Source organism: Quercus lobata, chromosome 9 (genome assembly GCF_001633185.2).
Source record: "Quercus lobata isolate SW786 chromosome 9, ValleyOak3.0 Primary Assembly, whole genome shotgun sequence".
NCBI classification, from domain to species: Eukaryota; Viridiplantae; Streptophyta; class Magnoliopsida; order Fagales; family Fagaceae; genus Quercus; species Quercus lobata.
In genome coordinates this window covers 2,255,694-2,276,223 of record NC_044912.1, presented here as the reverse complement: position 1 = coordinate 2,276,223, position 20,530 = coordinate 2,255,694, and the positions used below count along the sequence as shown (strand labels likewise).

At 32.0% G+C, this 20,530-nt stretch overlaps 2 protein-coding genes across 7 annotated transcripts in view; both read right to left on the bottom strand.

Annotated features, from left to right (window-relative positions):
- Positions 1–20,530, bottom strand: part of LOC115959854 (TMV resistance protein N-like) — a 98,013-nt gene that overhangs the window by 7,128 nt on the left and 70,355 nt on the right. The gene's annotated exons all lie outside the window — the stretch shown is intronic.
- Positions 3,756–14,374, bottom strand: LOC115959855 (TMV resistance protein N-like). 6 transcript variants are annotated; one of them, XM_031078487.1, is made up of 9 exons: positions 14,047–14,374; positions 13,346–13,862; positions 10,181–11,267; positions 8,809–9,108; positions 7,909–8,592; positions 6,578–7,051; positions 4,919–5,041; positions 4,463–4,814; positions 3,756–4,098 (listed from the first exon to the last, which is right to left on the bottom strand). In XM_031078487.1, the coding sequence occupies exons 2-6, from the start codon at positions 13,840–13,842 to the stop codon at positions 7,028–7,030; spliced, it is 2,592 nt and encodes an 863-aa protein (XP_030934347.1). In that variant the 5' UTR covers positions 13,843–13,862; positions 14,047–14,374; the 3' UTR covers positions 3,756–4,098; positions 4,463–4,814; positions 4,919–5,041; positions 6,578–7,027. The 6 variants fall into 6 exon arrangements, 5 of the variants coding, with proteins under 5 accessions (XP_030934347.1, XP_030934348.1, XP_030934346.1 ...); XM_031078488.1 differs by having other exon boundaries at positions 4,463–4,784; XM_031078486.1 differs by having other exon boundaries at positions 4,463–5,037.

Genomic DNA, 20,530 nt, shown 5'->3' with positions numbered 1-20,530 from the left:
GCAAAAAAATTAAGCATCTCATTTCATGCTTGATTGCTGAGAGAAACCTCATTGGAATATTTTAAGTTGAACATGCTAAATATAAATGTTTAAGACCCTTTGAGGTTGTTGAGTACAAAATATTAATAACAATGGCAATACTCAAAATTTTCAAAGTAGACAATTGAAAAAACTTTGTATACCAGGTGAATGAGTGAAGAGGAGGTATTGGTTTCTATTAATTAAAAATAAAATTTAATGATTTATACATTTGTGCCAACACAAACCCAAGCTTTTACTTCTTTAGTCGAGGCCCAAAGGTATGTTATGTTTCTCTTTGAGTAAAATCATTCAAAAGCACCCTAATATCAATGATAAACTCCTCAAAGCTATACTTCTTCAAATTAAATTATGTAAACAATTGGTTTGGGAATGGGAATAAAATGGACAAATTGGTTTGATAATTTTTTTTAACCTCAATAATGAATGAGCCAAAATTAAATCTTTATGAAATTGGCATGCCCACCTTGAATCAAAATTATAACTTGCCAAAAGTTAATTTTGGATGATTGCATCATGTTGAGTTCTAAAAGTGTTATAATTCTCCAAAATTTCACTTTGAATGACTTTAATTCTTAAGGGACCAAAGAAGAATTTATAAAAGTTTTCCTATGAAATAAATGCTCCATTTGTTTTGACTAAAAATATTTGTCAGAAAATTGACTCATTTTCATGTATTTGGTTGCAATATTGAAAATGAGCTAATAAAACATTTTGTATTTTTTGGGTCATCTGGGATCCTCAAATGTTAATATTGACCTAAAGTCTGAATTTATTCGAAAATTTTATTTAAAAAAAAAAGCATTGGGGAAAAAATCCACAGATAGTCAATACCGGTCAACTGTCCATTAATGGCGGTCAATAGTCGAACCGTGATGAGAGAGGAATTGTCTTTGGAGTTTGGAGAGTTTTTGATGTTGCAAAGTTTATTTGTAATGATTTGTCAAGTAAAATGTTTTGGAAACCTTTTTATGTTTTGTTGGACGACTTTTCAAACAATAAGAAAACTTTATCCACTTAAATAAGAGGAAGCAAAAGATCTAGCTATAGGCCATCTCCTTATCAAGGATTATATTATATTCAAAAAGAATATAATATAAAAAATTAATGTCAGCAGATTTTATTCTCAAAAAAAAAAATGTCACCAAAAGTGATATATATATATATATATATTCTTGAATCAAGTAATTCCATTTTGATCTTTTCACAGAGCTTTCCTAAGCCTAGATTCACAACCACTTTTACTGTTCCTAAAAATTTAACAGAATTTTAACTAGTATACCAAGTTGTAGTTCAATCCATGTATATTATGATACGTTCTCTTAGCCAATTAGATGGTTCACGGTAATTAAAAGAAGCTTATCATTTGAAATTCATGGAAATTACCTATTTTGTAGATGCCAACCGGAGATATCAGCCACTTCTCTTAGAGCAGTTCTCCATGTTTCCACATTCTTTATGTTATCCTCAGAGCGTTTCTGGTGATTAATAAAGGCTTGTTCAAAAGTTCCCGTTTGTTTCCGTACATCAAACGGTTCCACATCATAAAAAACTGGCAAAACTATTAGTTTCGTTTCTTTCATGCATTTGATAATCTTGACAAGCTCATCCAAGCACCACGTTGAAGATGCATAGTTTTTTGAGAGAATGATGATAGCAAACTGTGATTCTTCAATTGCTTTGAAGAGCTTAGAAATACATTTTCCTTTCTTGAGTTCTTCTTCATCTCTGAAAGTAATAATCCCCTTTCCTTTCAAAGCAACATACAAGTGGTCAGTAAAATTATTTCGGGTGTCCTCACCCCTAAAACTAAGAAATACATCATATTTTGGCTGACGCGTTGAAGAAGAAGATGGTGATGGTGATGACTCTCTTTTACGCTTCATTGAATCTGTTGGAAATTTAGATAAAAGAAGTACAACCAATTAAAAATAAAGAAAAATATATAATTAAATTAGGGAAGAAGAAAACGATGTGAAGTGGGATTTTAATTTCAGGCAGGGAGTGAAAGAATAATAATAAAAAGAGAGGATTGTGTGTTAAAATTTAAAAGTGAGAACTTACCCATTTGTGAGAAGGAATTACAGCAGCGATGGCCTCCAAAACCTCCTCAAAACACTCCTGTTTTTGCCTTCTTCTTTTTTTTGGCAAAGATAGGACGACTGAAAATTATTTAAATATAGGAAATGAGACAAAGATAATTTAATAGATTAAAAAAAAAAAATACTACGGAATTCAATCATTTCGTTGGTAATGAGAAAATCAAAACCAACTCGAGGTTTAAACCTTGAAACAAACAAAAGTTGAAACTCTTGCTTCACGGCAATTAGTGAATTAGGAAGAAGAAAACAATTTGATATAGATTTTTCATTTCAAGAAAGAAAAAAAATGAAACGAAAGAAATAAAAGGCATAAATAAGTGTTCAAAATGACAACTTACAGAATTGGAAATTGAAAAAACAGTAGACTAGTAGTGATTGATTGTAATAATCGAAACCCAGTTTAATAAAGGAATGGACTCTGTTCTTTATTTCTCCGTGTGTTTGTGTCCACACCTTAATTGTCCCTTGTTTCAAGTCAAGTAAACTACTCTAACCAGCTATCAGAGATGTGGTGGTGGTGGGCGTACCTATCGTGTACGAGAGATTTTCATCTACGAGGACATTTCCTCCTTACTCCTTACATTTGCAATAATTGTGAATGTCATCATTCCATTTAATGCCCTTACAAAAAAAAATTTATTTAATTTTTTTCCAGAATTTAAAATAAAATGATAGTTTTTTTATGAAAAAAAATAATACTAATACTTAACTAAAAGATAATACTAATTCCCTCGATCTCATATCACAGCCACCACACACAGTATCCACACATCGCCACCATACAGTAATATTATTGGATAGTTGCTTGTTTAAGGCTCTGCTTGGGAGGAGGGAATAGAATGAAATGGAATAGAATAAAAAAAATATTTTTAGAATATTCTTCCTTCCCTCTTGCTTGGGAGTTTTAACGGAGGGAATGGACTTGTTTGCGAGTTTAGGTGGGAGGGAATGGAATGGTTAAGAGGGAATACTCATTCCCTCCTAAGCCCTCAAAATCTCAAATTTTTGTTCCTCCCAAATTGAGGGGAATAGGAGGGAATGGATTTAGGTTTAATGAAAATTTTATTGAAATTCCTAAATTACCCCTTGAATCTTAGCCCTATGTATTCTCAACCAAACCAGCCGTACCAATATTTTTGCTCTCTCTTTGTTGCTCCTTTCTCACGCTGCTGCTAATCACAACCAGCCGTACCAATATTTACAACGGGGGAGGCAAAAATTGTAGCTATTTAGCAACTTAAAAGCTGCTTTATTTATTTTAACATCTCATTTTATAACACACCCAACACTAGCATCAATGATTTTATTTTTTTAGCTACTTCATTTAAATATTATTTTTTCATTCTTCCTCATCTCTTCCTCTTCGTCTCTCTTCTCTGATACAGAGCAAGCAAACCCACAAAAGAGCAAAACATCAAACCCACAACTCATGCCATGACCTACCAACCATCAAACCATCAAACCCACAACTAAAAATTACCATCAAATATCCTCTCTCTTGCTTTTGATGCTTGAAACATCAACATAAATCCAACTAAGATTTCAAAATTGGTTTATTCTGATTAGCCTAAAATGTTTCACTAATCACCAAATTTAAAACATATAGATTAGACACGAGTTGTTACCAAAAAAAAATTATAAGATTCCAAATTTTCGTATTATATGATCAAGTTGAACATGAATTGTAGTTTTTGGTGTGAGAAAAACCAGTTATAAAGAGAGGGAGATTTTTTTTCTTGGCAATATTTTTTTTGCCAATTTGTGAAACTTGTTTTAAGAGCAAGTAGAAATAGAAATGCTTGTACAATGCACAATGTCAATAGTCCACTCTACAGGCCTTTCCCTCTTCAGTGTACAATAAAGGCCGAAACGATGATTAATCGAACCCCAACCAGATAACATGCCCCAAAATTGACATAGGCTCCTATATGCTACCTGCCACTTCCTCTAGCAATCCCTGATGCAAAGCAGAAAATAGATTTGTAGGGTCAATGGCATTGCATCAAGAAAGATTACAACTTCTACATTGTCTTGATATGCTGGTCTGTTTTGAAGAAAGATACTGAATGATTAGGCAACAACTATTATAATTTATAACCCAAAAACAGAATTATTCAAGAGCAAACTTGTTTGATACCTTTATTTATTTCTTTTTATATTTTATTTACTATTAGTTAACTTCTAAATTCTAAAGAAAATATTCTAAACTGAATAATGAATGAATGCTCAGTTGATGGTATACCTTGAATAAATAAGTTAAAAATTCAAAAGTTTTGCTCCAAGTAAAAGCCCATTACATGAGAGAAATGTGAGAAAGTTACCCTGAAAGTACTGCTAGTAAGCCATCCATGATTATAGAGAGACAAATCATGATCCAAAACTTCCTTCTCTCTGCTGAAGGCATAGCCCAAAACATTGCGGCAAAAGAAGAGAATCATGCCTATGATAACCATCTCTGCAACTACAAGAACCATTACAATCTTGAGAGTCATTTTAGCTGCTTGTGGGTTTCCACCTTTCAAATCATTTGAAGCCCAAGTGCATAGATAAGTTCAGGTGTAAGGAAACACGTTTAGAGAAAACTTTTCTGTGGCTCCAAATGCATGTGGCATGTAGTAGGCTAGTAGCACAAATAAGTAATTTCTGAGCCGCATACAGTGAGAAATTAGAAGCCTAGTATAATGATAGGCATGCAACAAAATGTTAAGAGACTTAATATGTCTAGCCAAAAAATGAAGTCTACCATTTTCTTGACCGAGAACAAAAAAAGAGTTTACCAAACCGTTCCGGCAGAAGGGATGATGAAGCGAAAGAATAGCTCCCATATGCAGAAGGAATAGCTCTGCCCCATTAGCTTGTCCGTATAAAGCCCTTCATGCACCAGTCATCCCACACACTGCCTAGCAGCCACAAAAATTCACTTATCATGATGACTGAATTATATATCTTAGTCTGACATTTCAGATTCTCAAACCAGAAGACATCTATGGTAAAATTATAATTATGATGTGATGATGATAATAACAGCAACAATGGATTAAACAAACATCAGTGTCAAAGAATTATGCTTTCAGATGGCCAATTTGTATTAGTAAATCAACAGATTTTATGTTGTTGATTTTAGCATGTTAATAAAGTTTACTTAGGCTTGTGAACAAGCATGAGCTCAAACCAACATAAAACATAGACTAAGCAGGCTAGCTGAGGTTCAGTCAAGGACAAAGGTAGTCTAGTTTCAACATGACCAAAGTTTGGATAGCCCAATACTGGATTGGGCTAAGAAATTTTGCAGCTTTACTATGGATACATATATTTCATTAGCAATTGGTAAATCTAAAGGTATGCCTTCCAATCTACACTGATAAAAGCAAGGCATTGGCACAAATGCAAAAGCGATTGGAATGTAAAGAAAGCTGAAGACACCAATTTGACAGCACATATGGTTGTTCTGAATAATCAATTCCAATAAGGGCAAGCCACAATCAAGAAGTGGTTGGTCTAATTGTAAAGAACCTAAAGGTGGTAAGAGTCCCTTCCACTTTTGTTTTGCAGGGTTTTTTTTTCCTGTTTTAATTCTTTTATGGATAAGAAATTTCATTCACAATAAACTTAAGAAAGTAGAAGCAGCAAAACTAGAAACAAGAAAATAAAAATAAAAATCAACTGGGGAAAATAATCAGATTCTCTCACGCTATTACAAGACTTGCATTCTATTGTTGGCTAGTAATGAGGAGTAGATTAGGCACTCTGGAAAGAATGCTGCAATGGGGTTACACAGGTGATCTAAATTATGTATTCTACAAGAAAAGTATGGAATGTAGAGCACACTTGTATTTTGAGTGCCCATTAAGTAAATTGAACATAAATTCCACAATAAGAGGGAAATGATGGGTTAGGGAAGCAAATTTAAAGAAAGGAACGACTTCAAAGATTGCCCATTAATCTGTTTTTGCCTATTAATTAAATTTGTTCCATGAGAAAACAGAAATGCTTGTTCAATAGACCCTGTCAAGAATCTGATCCAAAGGCCTTTCCCTCTCAAGTGTACAACGAATGCCAAAAAGGTACATACTAGACTGCAAACTAGGCTCCTAAATGTTGCCAAACATGCCCTCTAACAACCCTTGATGCATAGTAGAAAATAACACAGTTTAAAGGCAAGCATAACTACTAACAGGACATTTCCTCTTGAATATATAGGGTTCCATTATAATCTGAAAACAATATTACTTTACATGTAAACTTGTTTGAAACTTGCAACTTTTGAACTGCAAGGAAAATATTCAAGACCGAATACTAAAATTAATGCTTATTTCATACCATAGCTAGATTGATAAAAACTTATAACCTTAAAGTTTTGCTTCAAAATTCACAAATCACTGTCTCATAGACATTAACTCAAATCCACATAGAAGAGAGAAATGTGACAAGGTTACCTGAAGTAATCCTTGTATGCAATCCATTAGCACCAAACTCACTTGAAATTCATCCAACAAGAAATATTGTTAGTAAAACCTTATACCTCAGTATCTGTCTATACCTAGATCCCCTGTAAAAGTAGATCTTCCACTCCATTTTCATTTTCAAACAAGATGCACAGATATGCCACTTGAATAAGTTTCCAAATCATTGTAAATGAACCAAATACAAATTTATTAAAACATGGTCAGGCTGATTGAAATGCATGTACACATCTAATTGCCTAAGCCTTGATTGAAATCCATCCAATGAAAAAAAGATAGTCAAGTATTAACAGCCCTTAGGTGTCATCTTTTGCAGTCATGTCAATCATTACCATCACCAACTCTATTAAATATCAACATCTTTAAAATCATCACCAAATTTATGTAGATCATCACGGAATTTATGTACACCATCATCATCAACTATATGTACATCATCATCACCACCTGCATATATGTGAAAACCTGAGTTAGTATGATGATTATTATAATAATTTACTCATTACTAATGAGTGTAATTTGAGTTTGCTTCCTACCTATTTTGGACAGCATGAAACCAATGATTATGAAGAATATATATATGCTTGCACATGGTGAGCCAAAAGAAGAAAAAGAAAAATGACTTGACTTACTTGCCAGTGACAAAACCAGATGTATATATAGTTAGAAAGAAAATAAGATAGAATAGGATTGGCCATTAATGGGAAGGATGGTTGAGATGGACTTTTACCAGTTAATTTATAGATGGATACTTCCCCAAAGCTCTCAATAAAACATGGTGCATTTGTTTCGTTGAGCTCACCCACACAGACCACACCTTGCTTGTATATCAAATTGACCCCACATTCCCCCCATATATGTACGGTTGAGTCACTTGAGTTATTGTACTTAAATTCAACCGTAATCTGACTGCATTCATCATTCCCAACAGTAGTAAACCAACGGTGACGAGACAAATACAATATGCAAATATCGTTTATATAGGTAGTAGAATGTACAAAGGCAAGTTGCTTCCAACGCATATCACTATCACACGAGCTCTAATACCATCTTTCACTTTTAGAACATGTGGAAGTTGTGGAAGTGATGCCCAGAGAGCAAATCCTATCCATTTACTATTATACCAATTTGAAGGCAGCTTTATGTTTATTGAAAACCCCTCTTTTACAGCTGACCATGACCGAATAATATATCCACCCAAAACGGCATTATGAAAAAAGAGCCCCTGTACTCAAACCAAAACACGACTATTGTTAACTATTATTATTTAACTATTCAAGAGAGAGAGAGAGAGAAGAGATTACCCGTAGGAAATGGAACAGTTTTGTAAATCCCACTAGACTGCCGCTCTCATCAAATGGAAGCCATTGGGAGAGAGGTTGTGACCAGATACTTAGTTTGACCCCTTCTGGCGACCAGTTTAGGAAAGAAAAACCTTCAGCCTCTATATGTCTTACATTTGATGGAAGCCTTGGTCTTACATTTGATGGAAGCCTTGGCAACGATTTTAGTTTTGAGCATTGGGAAAATTTGACTATTTCAAGAGACTTCAAATTATCCATGTTGCTTGGAAGATATTCAAGACGTGTGCAGTGACTTAGATCTAAGAAAGCAAGGGCAGTCAAACACTCGATTGATGAGGGTTCTACTTTCTCAATAGCAGTCCAGGCCAAATTGAGTCTCGATAGGCTTTTCATAATTCCCGTAAATTTCGGAAACGAACTGATTTTGTAGCAACGAGAAAGATCAAGAACCATAAGGGACTGCATCATTGCAGCAGACATGGTGGGAAGATTGGTAAGAGAAGCGCACCAGAACAGACATAAGTACCTAAGCTTTTTGAGTTGTCCAATAGATGGGTGGATCTCAACCAATTGACCGCAATTAGAAAGATTTAGTTCCTCAAGTATCGGAACACCTGAAAAGTCAGGTGTCCTAATGAGGTTTTTGGAAAAACTAAGATCAATGAACTTTAAGTTGTTCGAACGCTGTTACCAAATAAATAAATAAATAAATAAAATATTTTTCATAAAACATAGAAATTAATTTAATAAAACAGCTTTATAAATGAAAGTAGGAAGTTCAAATACATTGGGAGTGTATTTGTATTTGTAGCTACAACTTAAAAAAATATATAAATAAATAATAATAATAATAATAATAAATAATAGAAACGCAATTAAAAAAACAGAAAACAAAATTACCATTACTCCTTCCCAAAGATATTCCAATTTGCTGCATTGCAAGACAAGTTGAACAAACGCCATTCGTTTGTGACTGGATGCCAAACATTTAAAAGGACAGAAATTCCACTGAAGATATCTTAGGTTATTAGGAAGAGCAAGATGTCTTTGGTCATTAAGAGAATTCATTCCATCAATTATCATTCCATCAATTATCAGCAATCTAAGTTTAGACATCTTTGAAAACCCTTCAGAAATTTCTTCGAGGCTGAAATCCTCTTTCCAGCCTTCAACAACTATGGCTTGAATTTCTTCTGTTGCCTAACATTTCAAAAGCAAAGGCTTGGTGATTTGCCTAATCAAATGATAAGAATAATAAAATTATTAAAGTTTTATACCATTTTTAAAGCTGTAAAGGAGACAAAAAAATATCTACTCCCTAAGTTTTCATTTATAAAACTCTCTAAAATATATATTTATTTTATTCCTCCTCCCGTATGGTGGGTCCAACCCCAAATGTAATACTTAAAAATAGTAAAATGTACTTCAAATTTATACCATTTGGCAATGCGATTAGTGGAGAAAAAGAGAAATTTAGATGAAAATGCAATATGATTGGTGTTTGACTTTAAGTTTTTAAGAAAATTACATTTTTATAATAAAAAAAAGTTGTGTTTTCAAATAGCAACTCATTGAAATCACTATAAAATTGCATTTTCACACTGCAATTTTTCATATCAATAATAATTTCTACATATTTTACCAAACACTTAATTTCATTTTGAAAAACAAATTTTCTAAACACAACTTCTAAAGTTTTCAAAACATGAATTTTAATAAAACTAACCCAAATTGATTCTAAAGAGTCCCATTTGTAACTAATAGATCGTAGTACAACATCATATGTTGATAGTAAAATGTACTAAATATAAAAGCCTATTAATAGATTGTATTACATCTTATTTTTAAGTCTTTTTTTCTTATTAATCTGTTTAAAATTCATACATTGAAACTTGAAAGGTGCACTTCTACCTTTTAGAAATTCAAGATTACTTTTAAAGTGATGGAAAAAGAAAATAAATACTATAGAATGATTTTTTTATGTTAAAAAAAATGTTAAGATAGCCTTTTGTTCTAGTTAGTAACCAAGAGATGAATAATAAGTTCATTACATCAAGAAAAATAAATTCAATTTCATAAACAATTACAAAGAGATAATATATGATTTCAAAATAGAAGAGATCATCATTGACAATATATTAGCATGGTTTTTGGTAAATGAATGTTTTATTCTTGATTTCGTTACATAAATACTTACTGAACAAAATTATTTTACCATACCAACTCAATATTATTCATTGAAATAAAATTATAGCTTTGTCATTTTTCTTACCATATTGTTCTCCAATACATGAAGCAAGTCCTTAACAAGCCACAACCGACTTTGCTTTCCAAGATTTCCACCTAATTTTAAAAAAATATTTTTTTGACCCATTTCTGCTAGTAGATCATGCATCCCCAAACATTTATTGTCATCTATAGTGAGGAGAGATTTTTCCACGAGAACACTTATACCAATTTTTGCATTAAAACCACAAGTCTCTAATATCTCTATTACTTGATCTTTCCTCCACCCTCTAAAAAAACATGCAATATCCAAAAATATATTCTTCCACATTTCCTCTAGTCCATGGTAACTTATTTCAAGTATATCATGTATATCTCCTTTAATATTTTTAAAACTATCCAATGCACTTTGCCACTCTTCTACTGTTCTTCTAGCCAAAAAGGAACCCAGAGTAACAAGAGCTAATGGAAGGCCACTAGCATATTTTACAACATTCCGAGAGAGCTGCATATAACCTTCTTTGGGTTGTTCCTGTTTGAAGGCTTTCAAACAAAAAAGTTTTGAAGCATCATCACCATCTAATCCATCAGGCTTATATATTTGAAGCCCTTCATGATTGACGAAAACACGTTCATCTCTAGTTGTTATGATGATCCAACTACCCAATCCAAACCAGTCATGCTTTCCAGCCAATTTTTCTAATTGGTCCACGTGATCAATATCATCTAGGACAAGTAGAACTTTTTTCTGACGTAACCTTCTCTTAATTATTTCAACTCCTTCATAAACATCCCATATCTTTTCATGACTCCCCAAAATATTTTCAAGTAGTTGTTGTTGTATTTCAAGCAAAGAGGGTTTTGATCTTTCCCTAACACTCTGAATAAAACTAGAACCTTCAAAGGATTTAGAATACCTATGATAAATAGCTCTAGCAAGAGTTGTCTTTCCCAGCCCCCCCATACCCCAAATCCCTAACATGTAAACCCTATTCCCTAAACCTAAATACAAAGGGATCAATTTTTCCATGATAGAATCTATTCCTACAAGGTTTTCGGTAAAGCTTGAGAATTCTGGACTCAATTTCTTCATAATATCTTTCATAATGTGTTGGATAAATTCTGACTCATGTCTGTCAACAAGATAGAAAATAATTAAGTAATGGTCCAAACCAATTATAAAAGAGTAATGCTACGCTCACAACATATTCACAACAATTTATCAGCAAATTCTAGGTGGCAAGTTGTTAATTTGTGAGTTAAAAAATGATATCAGTGGTAGGTCCAAATTAGAACTAATAATAGCTTGCCACCTAGATTTTGTTGTGAAATTCTGGTGAAGGTAACATTACACGTTATAAAACCACAAGGGAAAAATAAAAATAATAGGCAAGATTTTAACTAGTATCATGTTGTAATAATTGAATCCATGCATATTATGCTACATTCTAATAACTATTTATTATTTACTTCATGATATATGAAAGAAGACAGTTTGTATTGAAGTAAACTATTTTCGGAAAATGTTTTCCCATTTTTTAGGTTTTGTTTGCTAAAAAAATGTGATCAAAATTGTAAAAAAATTTATGTTAAAAATCTTTTATAGAAGGATGTAAAACATTTTGCCTTTAAAATTTTGGCAAAATATTTTACGAAAAGACATAGTGGCTTCCTTCACCACATCTGGTGGCTAGATCACTAGTCTACTTTGAAGCCACAGTTTCCGACAGTTTGGTGCCGCAGTTTTGACAACCGGTGCTGGTGGTCCAATGGTCGGAGCCACCACTCCAACGATGACCGATGTCAATAGTTTGGTGGTTAGAAATGCCACTTTGATGCCAAAGGTTTAATAACCAAAGCCGTCATTCTAGTTGTCAGAGACACCGCTCCAATGACGGTCACCGGATCCATGGTTCCAGGTGCCAGATCCGGTGGCCCGATCACCGATGGTCAGATCCGGTGGCTAAGCCCCCAGTTTTGGTGGCTTGCTTAAAAATATTTACTTGTCATACCAAGCACTTAAAATATTTTATTTTAAGTGTAAAAATATTTTACTTAAAAAAAAACGGTTTTTTTTAAAAAATAACTATAAAACACATACTATATTATAAGTTAGACAACATTTCAAACTTATTGCATTTCTAACAATTCGAGTCCAGTGGACTCAATTTACTCAGAAATGTGACGTGGACAAAGTAGGAAATCGAGTTTACTGAACTCGATTTCTATACATAGAAATCGAGTTTAATAAACTCAATTTCTGTGTACAGAAACCAAGTTTAACAAACTCGGTTTCTATACATAGAAACCGAGTTTATTAAAATCGATTTCGATGTATAGAAACCGATTTCAATAAAACTGAGAATGCTCATCATTTCTACTAAAAAAATCTCAACTCAACATTACACCCAACAAAAAAAAAAAAAAAAAAAAAAAAGAACATAAGACCCAGAAAATAAGCTTTTCCATTTCTCTAAAACACAACCCAAAAACCACATAGAAGATCAAATGAGAAAATGATACCGGTTGTTGGAACAGCGACGGCGACGGAGTCTCGGCTCCGGTCATTCCCGCTCCGTTGCCGTCCATCTCTCTCACTCTCATTCCCTCTCCTGCAACACCTGCTCCGTCGACATCGCCCCTCCGCTCCGATGCCGTCGCCCCTCCGCTCCGTCACCGTCGCCGTCGCCGTCCCAACAACCGGTATCATTTTCTCATTTGATCTTCTATGTGGTTTTTGGGTTGTGTTTTAGAGAAATGGAACAGCTTATTTTTTGGGTCTTATGTTCTTTTTTTTTTTTTTTTTTTTGTTGGGTGTAATGTTGAGTTGAGATTTTTTGAGTAGAAATGATGAGCATTCTCAGTTTTATTGAAATCGGTTTCTATACATAGAAATCGATTTTAATAAACTCGGTTTCTATGTATAGAAACCAAGTTTGTTAAACTTGGTTTCTGTACACAAAATTGAGTTTATTAAACTCGATTTCTATGTATAGAAATCGAGTCCAGTAAACTCGATTTCCTACTTTGTCCACGTCATATTTCTAGGTAAATCGAGTCCACTGGACTCGAATTGTTAGAAATGCAATAAGTTTGAAATGTTGTCTAACTTATAATATAGTATGTGTTTTATAGTTATTTTTAAAAAAAAAAACCCAAAAAAAACGGAGCTTAAATATTAAAAGAAATACATTTGTCATGGAAAGTATACCTATCTTGTAAATCCCAACCAGCGATGCCAGCCACCTCTCTCAAAGCATCTCTCCAAGTTTCCACCTTCTCTATGCTTTCTTTAAAACTTTCTTTGTGTTTATCAAAGGCTTGTGCAAAAGTTCCCTTCTGATGTCGTACGTCAGATGGATTCACATGATAAAAAACTGGCCCAACTTCCAATCCTATCTCGTTCTTGCATTTAACAATATGGACAAGTTCATCCAAGCACCATCTGGAAGATGCATAGTTTTCTGAGAAAATGATGATAGCAAGTCTCGATTCTTCAATGGCTTTCAAGAGCTCTTCTGAAATAGATTTTCCTCTCTCAAGCTTTTCATTGTCCCTAAAGGTAACAATGCCTTTTTTTTCCAAAGCATGAAATAGATGGTCCGCAAAACTTTTACGGGTGTCCTCCCCTCTAAAACTGAGAAACACCTCATATTTCCACCCAGATTTTGAAGAAGAAGAAGACGGTAAGGCTCCTTGAGCGCTCATGGAAACTGACAAATCTTGCACTTTAATATAGATTAAAAAAACAAAAAAAAAAGATATACATTCAATTAAAATGAAGAGAAATATATTAAAGGGGAAGCAAATCAAGGAAAGAGAAAACAATTTGATTTGGATTTTTCACATCAATGACGTAGTGAAAGGAAAGAAATAAAAGTGATGAAGAGGTGTGAAAAATTGAGAACTTACAGATCGAAACCCTCCTGAAACAATTCCGAATTCGATTCCTATTCGTAGCTGATTTCCTGCTTATTAAAGGAAATAGATACTGTTCTTTCTCTGCGTGATTATGTGTGAGAGAGAGACCGAGCAGAGGTAGACCAGGGTCACCGCCACCCAGGGGAGGGGTTTATCAACAATTTCACACGCCCTGTTTTAAGTCAAGTCAACAACTCTTTCTACTGGACAATAATTTCGTGGTGACCAGCTGTGAAGCACTACTTAAATTTCTTTGTTATTTAATTTAGATGCCATCTTGCTTTCAGGTCATGTAGATGCAGGAAAGTGGGCCAGGTGTGTGAATACTGAATTGCATGCATTGGGAATTAAGATCCCCTCTAATATTTAGGATATCAGGTTTAAGGGAAATACTAACTAGTGTTTTTAGAACACCGGTTAAGAATCTAGTTAAAAAAAATTTATAGAAAAAGAAAAAAATAATTAATATTTTGATAGTTTTTTTCATTTCTTATAAAAGTGATATTAAAACTTTCTTGAAATAGATTATTAACAAGTGCCCTAAGGATACTGACCCTACATTTAATGCAATTGTTTTAAATGTTTATGATTGAAAGTTGAATTTCAAATCATATATAATAATTACTATTCATTATCTTCATCTATTCTTTAAATAAATGTGTAAAGAAAGAATAAAGAATGAATAGTATCAGTTACACCATTGTTATAACAATAATAAATTTTTGCACAACTTTACAATGCTTGATATCGGTAAATTTTGGTCTTTGTTGACTAAAATATTTTACATTTTTTTCATTATATACGCACGGATGTAAATTCTCTAAATCCCCCCTCTTTTTCTTTCCTCTAAAATATTATCCAAAACTGTGCCAAAATGTTGAAGAAAAAGAAGAAGATGATAATCACATGAGGCTCCTTGAGTACTCTAAAAGCGTGGGAAGTATTCTAATAAATCTGGAACTTGTAATATAGATAACAATTCAAAGTACATTAAAATAAAAAATAAGAGAAACAAATAAAAAAAAAATAAAGGAAAGTAAATTAAGGAAGAAGAAAACAATTTGACATGGATTTTCCATTTGAAAGACAAAATGAAAGGACATAAATAAAAGTATGTGTGATAAAATGGCAACTTACAGATTTGGAAATTGAAATTACAGTAGTAGTGATTGTAATGCTCAAAACTCTCTGGAAACCTAGCCTAATTCAATTCCTATTAGATAATTGCCTGTTTAATAAAGTATTTGTTGGAAAATTGCCTCAAATTTTAATTTTGACTAAAAAAGTTAATATGGTGTCCTAGTTGAAGAAAGAAAATTAATTTTGATATTAATTTGGGTTTACTTAGTGTATAAGAAAAGACTATTCATTAGAGTGGAATGTATGCTTATTACTTGATAAAGAAGTAATATATTTTTTGTCCAAAGAAATAAAAGTGATAAATAGGTGTGAAAAATAAAGAAATATATATAATTAAATTAGGGGAAGAAAACGATGTGAAGTGGGATTTTAATTTCAGGGCAGGGAGTGAAAGAATAATAATAAAAAGAGAGGATTGTCCGTTAAAACTCAAAAGTGAGAACTTACCCATTTGTGAGAAGGAATTACAGCAGCGATCGCCTCCAAAACCTCCTGAAAACACTCCTGTTTTTGCTTCTTTTTTTTTTCTTTTTTTTTTTTTTTTTTTTTTTTTTTTTTTTTTTTTTTTGCAAAGAAAGGATCAAAGGACGACTGAAAATTATTTAACTATAGGAAATGAGACAAAGATAATTTAATAGAATTTTGAAAACAATACTACAGAATTTAAGCACTCTTGGTAATGAGAAACCAACTCGAGGTTTAAACCCTGAAAGTTGAAACTCTTGCTTCATGGCAATTAGGAAGAAGAAAACAATTTGGTATGGATTTTTTTCATTTTTCAAGAGAAAAAAAAATGAAAGGAAAGAAATATAAGGGATGAATAAGTGTGAAAAATGACAACCTACAGAATTGGAAATTGAAATAACAGTAGACTAGTAGTGATTGATTATAATGATCGAAACCCAGTGGAAAGAAAGGCGGATCCAGTTGGTATTAGATATCTATTGGCTGTTTAATAAAGGTATGGACTGTTCTTTATTACTTCGTGTGTTTGTGTCCACTACTCTTCCTTTTTATATTGCCTTTTTTTTTTTTTAATCTATAAAGGAGGAAGGAGATAGACTAGTTTCGTGGTGGGCGTATGGCGTACCTACCACGTATGAGAGATTTCCATCCACAAGGAAATTTCCTTCCGAGTCTCCTCGTTCATATCTTTGAAGAAGAAAAAAGTAATATGGACTACCTAGGAGAGAGCACAGCAGTAATATGGAAGCATAAACTATGATAAAATAGTTGATAAGGAAGAAAATAGCAAAATAGATATAGTCAAAATAGATTAAAACAAAGTATGGAATATGAAAACTGAAACAAATAAAATCTTACTTGAAAATACTTCTGTCTTTGATTAAAACTGAAAACTTCTGTCTTTCTTACAAGCTTTGAAAATAAACACTGTCTGAAGAGTTACAAGATTACAAAGTAAAATCTGTAAAGAGTTACAAGATTATCTGTCTCGAAGGGAAGACTTACAAGATTATCTGTCTGAAGATAAGGTTACAAGATTACAAAAATAAAGTAAAGTGCAAAAGTCTTTTGGAGAAAGGGAAAGGGAAAGCTAAAGTCTTTCTAAGGCTTGGACCTTGGAATTGAACTGGAAATTTGGACCCTAGAACTGGACCTAAAACTTGGACCTCAATTCTAGACCTATCTTCTGTCTTCAGAGTCTGTCTATTTATAGATAAAGTGAACCATGGTAAGTCTTCAAAAGTAACCTGAGTTAATTAAAGTGAACTCAAGTTAATCTGTCGGTAGAATCTTGAATAGTAAAAGTCTATCTAGCAATCTGTCTAGGTACGCATGCTAGTGAACAGTAGCTTTCTATCTGTAAGAATTTGCGTGCGAATAATATTCTGTCAAAATATCTTTCAAAATATCTTTCTGGATCTATCTGTAATTGTCAGGACTGTAATGGATTTTTCTGGAAGCTATTCATGCATGTTGGTGAATAGTGATCTGTCTCCAGTGAATAGTGATCTGTCATCGATGAATAGTGATCTGTCGTCATTTGGAACAAATATTTTCTGTCAAAAATTCTTTTGAAATTCTTTTGCCTTTGTCTTTCTGTGAAATTCTTTAAAAATATTTTTTAAGAAAAACAATAAAAGCATTTACAAGAAAAACAATAAAAGCATTTACAAAACAAACTTTTCTTTGTACACTTTTGTGCTCTTGCTGAGTAGCAACAGTATTAGAGTAGTCATGATGGGGTTTGTCAAAGTAAGTGAGATTCAAAATATTTCTAAAATCTAGCATGATTCTATTCATGCATGTACTACTATATATATTATCTTGTGGGAATATGTGAAATAAAGTTTCTTCGTAAATTTTTTCATTAATAGGAAAATCTATCAAGGGATTATAATTAATTCTATCTATTAGGAAATTAAATCTGTCATTATTCAAAAAATTTCCACAATTAATGTTTTCTTTAATGATCAATAAAGGAGAGTCTGTCAAAGCTTCTTTTATTAAAATATCTGTTATATAACTATTTAAAGATACTATAAATGGTGTAAATATGTCATTTATTATAATTTTGTTTGGTACTTCTATCATACTGTCAATCCATATATTATTAGTCCATGCATATTGATTATAAAAGATTGTGTCCATATTTTTGTCTTTTATGCCTTTTCTACTAAGTACTTCTGTAGATTGGACTTTATGCAAAAAAGCAATAGGAAAATAAGAACGTATCTCTATCTCTTTGTCTTGTTTAACTTTCTTTTTGTCATTTTCTATCAATTGATTAACAAGTAATATTTCTGTCTTTAAAGATGACAAACTTCTTTCAGTTCTATAGATTCCTCTTTCATTGATATCTGTTAAAATAGTGACCTTTTTGGAAGAGTGTTTTTCTTTCAAGATAGGTGGTACAATGAATCTAAAGAGTATATCTTTTCCCAATACATTAGTTTTAATTTCTTCATCTGTCACTAAAAAGGGATAAATTAAAGCCATTAAAGGATTTCCTAAAATAATTTTAGAAGGAAGGTCTTTAACAAAGGCTGTCTCAAAATATATTCTGTCATGGCATATATGAACATTAGGTACCTTATAATTAATTATCAGTTTTTCTCTATCGGCCTGAATTAATCTTCCAGATGATTTTTCATAATACTTTAAAGGTATTAATCTTTCTTATATACAATTCATGTCAGCGCCTGAATCTATCATAGCAATTTTTGTCAAAGAGAACTCTTTAGTAATTTCTGTATGCCATCTTTGAAAATTACTCTGTCAATTAAACTTAAGAAATTCTGTCTATCAAATTTATTATTATTGTTTGAAACATTAATATCTGCAACCTCTTTATCTGTGGGAGGATCAGGGGGGTCTATCATGGGTTTAGAAAATTCTTTTGAATTATGTTCATTTATGTCCGTCGAATTTTCTTCTTTAATTTCTTTAATTTCCTTTTTTACCATTTTTGCTTCTATCATTAAGTCTTGTAGATCTACTGGTTTTATTTCTGCACTATCTTGTTTTATTTTCATTTTTACCTTTTCTTTCTTGTCTTTTTCTTTCTTGGCTTTTTCTTCCTTTCTACAATCCGTAACATGGTGTCCATATTTCCTACACCTAATGCAAGCAATAGGTATTTCTATAGTGTCTTTCAATTTTAATAAATATTCTTTCTTGTCTTTATGGTAATTTGGTAGATTTTCTATTAGTTTCATTACTATGTCTTTTTGTTTTCTTTTTCTTTTATTAATTTTAAGTGGGTTTGTTGATTTTATTCTACATTTTTCATTACATGATCTATCTCTTTTTGCTTAACATTAAATATTTTCATTAATTCATTTATTATATCTTTCTCAAATTCTAATTTACTAATTTGTTTAACAATTTTATTATGTCTGTCACATTGTTTTTTAGTATGCCCATATTCTTTACATTTATGACAAATAATATTTCTAATATGTCTGTCAGTTTTCTCATTTTCTGATAACTCAATAATCTCTAAAACTCTTATGTCTTTTCTTATTTCTTTCGTCTCTATTGGTAAATTTAAAATTTCTATCTTTTTAGCCAATTATATTAAACTGTTGTTTTCAGTTCTATCAATTGATTTAAGTCTCTTATCAATTTCTTCTTTAAAACTATTACACTTCTTGTCTTTTTTATTGACTACTTTCACTATTTCCTCTTTTGCTTTTACTACACTATCACTATTTGCCTTTTCTTTGAAATTACCATAATTATTTTTCCTACCATTTTTGACTACTTTTACTACACTATCTCTTTCTATCTCTTTTGTATCTAACTTCCTACGTATTATTTCATTCTTTTGTCTTTCATACAATTCTTTCAAGCTATCATCATTATTTCTAGGACTATCATCTTTTTTCTCTTTCTTTGTCATGTTTCTTTGTTTTACTATGTCTTTTCCTATATCTAATCCTTTACGTAGAGTTCCATCTTTTGAATTGGTTTGTTGACTTTCTATTCTTTCTTTCATCTCTTTTACCATTCCTTTTTTTTATTATTTCTTTCTCATTATCTATTAACTTCTCATGTAGAGATTCTTTCTTGCTTGTCTCTATTAGGTTCTTTTGTCTATCTGTGTCTAGCTTTTTACATATAATTTGTATTGAACTAGAAACTTCTTTATTGTTTTGCTTTTCCACCATTTCTTTTAGTCTGTCATTTTCTATAGGTCTGTCATTTTCTATAGTATTTTTCTCTTTTGTGAGATCTTTTGTTTTATCTTCTATACGTGTTACTCTTTCCTTAATTGGGCCAGTTTCTTCGTCAACTAATCTGTCAGTTGCTTTTAATGTCTGTAAGTTTTTATCTACAATTTCTTTTAAACTATTATTTATACACCAATTATCTGTCATAGTTTTTGTAAAAGATGATCTTTGATGGGGTTCAAATTCTATTTCTTTTTTCAAAGGTGAATTTAAAGCTTTCATTCTTTCATAGAGGTCCAAAAAAACTATCATTTTTCTTTTCAACATTAGTATATATATCAGATCTGTCAATATTTTCTAAAGATTCTAATTTTCTATTGATTCTGTCTAAAAAACTATCATTGTGTTTATTAGTCTATCGGTTAATTTTATCATCTATGAAAGCACTCCAATTATTTGTATTATTATAGCCATAATTATAATCATCAATTTCACTATCACAATCAGAATCTGTTTCATAATCCATAACACTTTTTGACCAATTGTAATCTATATCTGTCATGCTATAACCTTCATCATAAACTATATCATCATAGTCCATGTTTCAAATTAGTGTGTGCCTAGCCTAACTATGAACAAGCAAACAGATGATGAGCTGATAAATGTATTTATTCTCTTCCTAAGCAATTAATAATTAC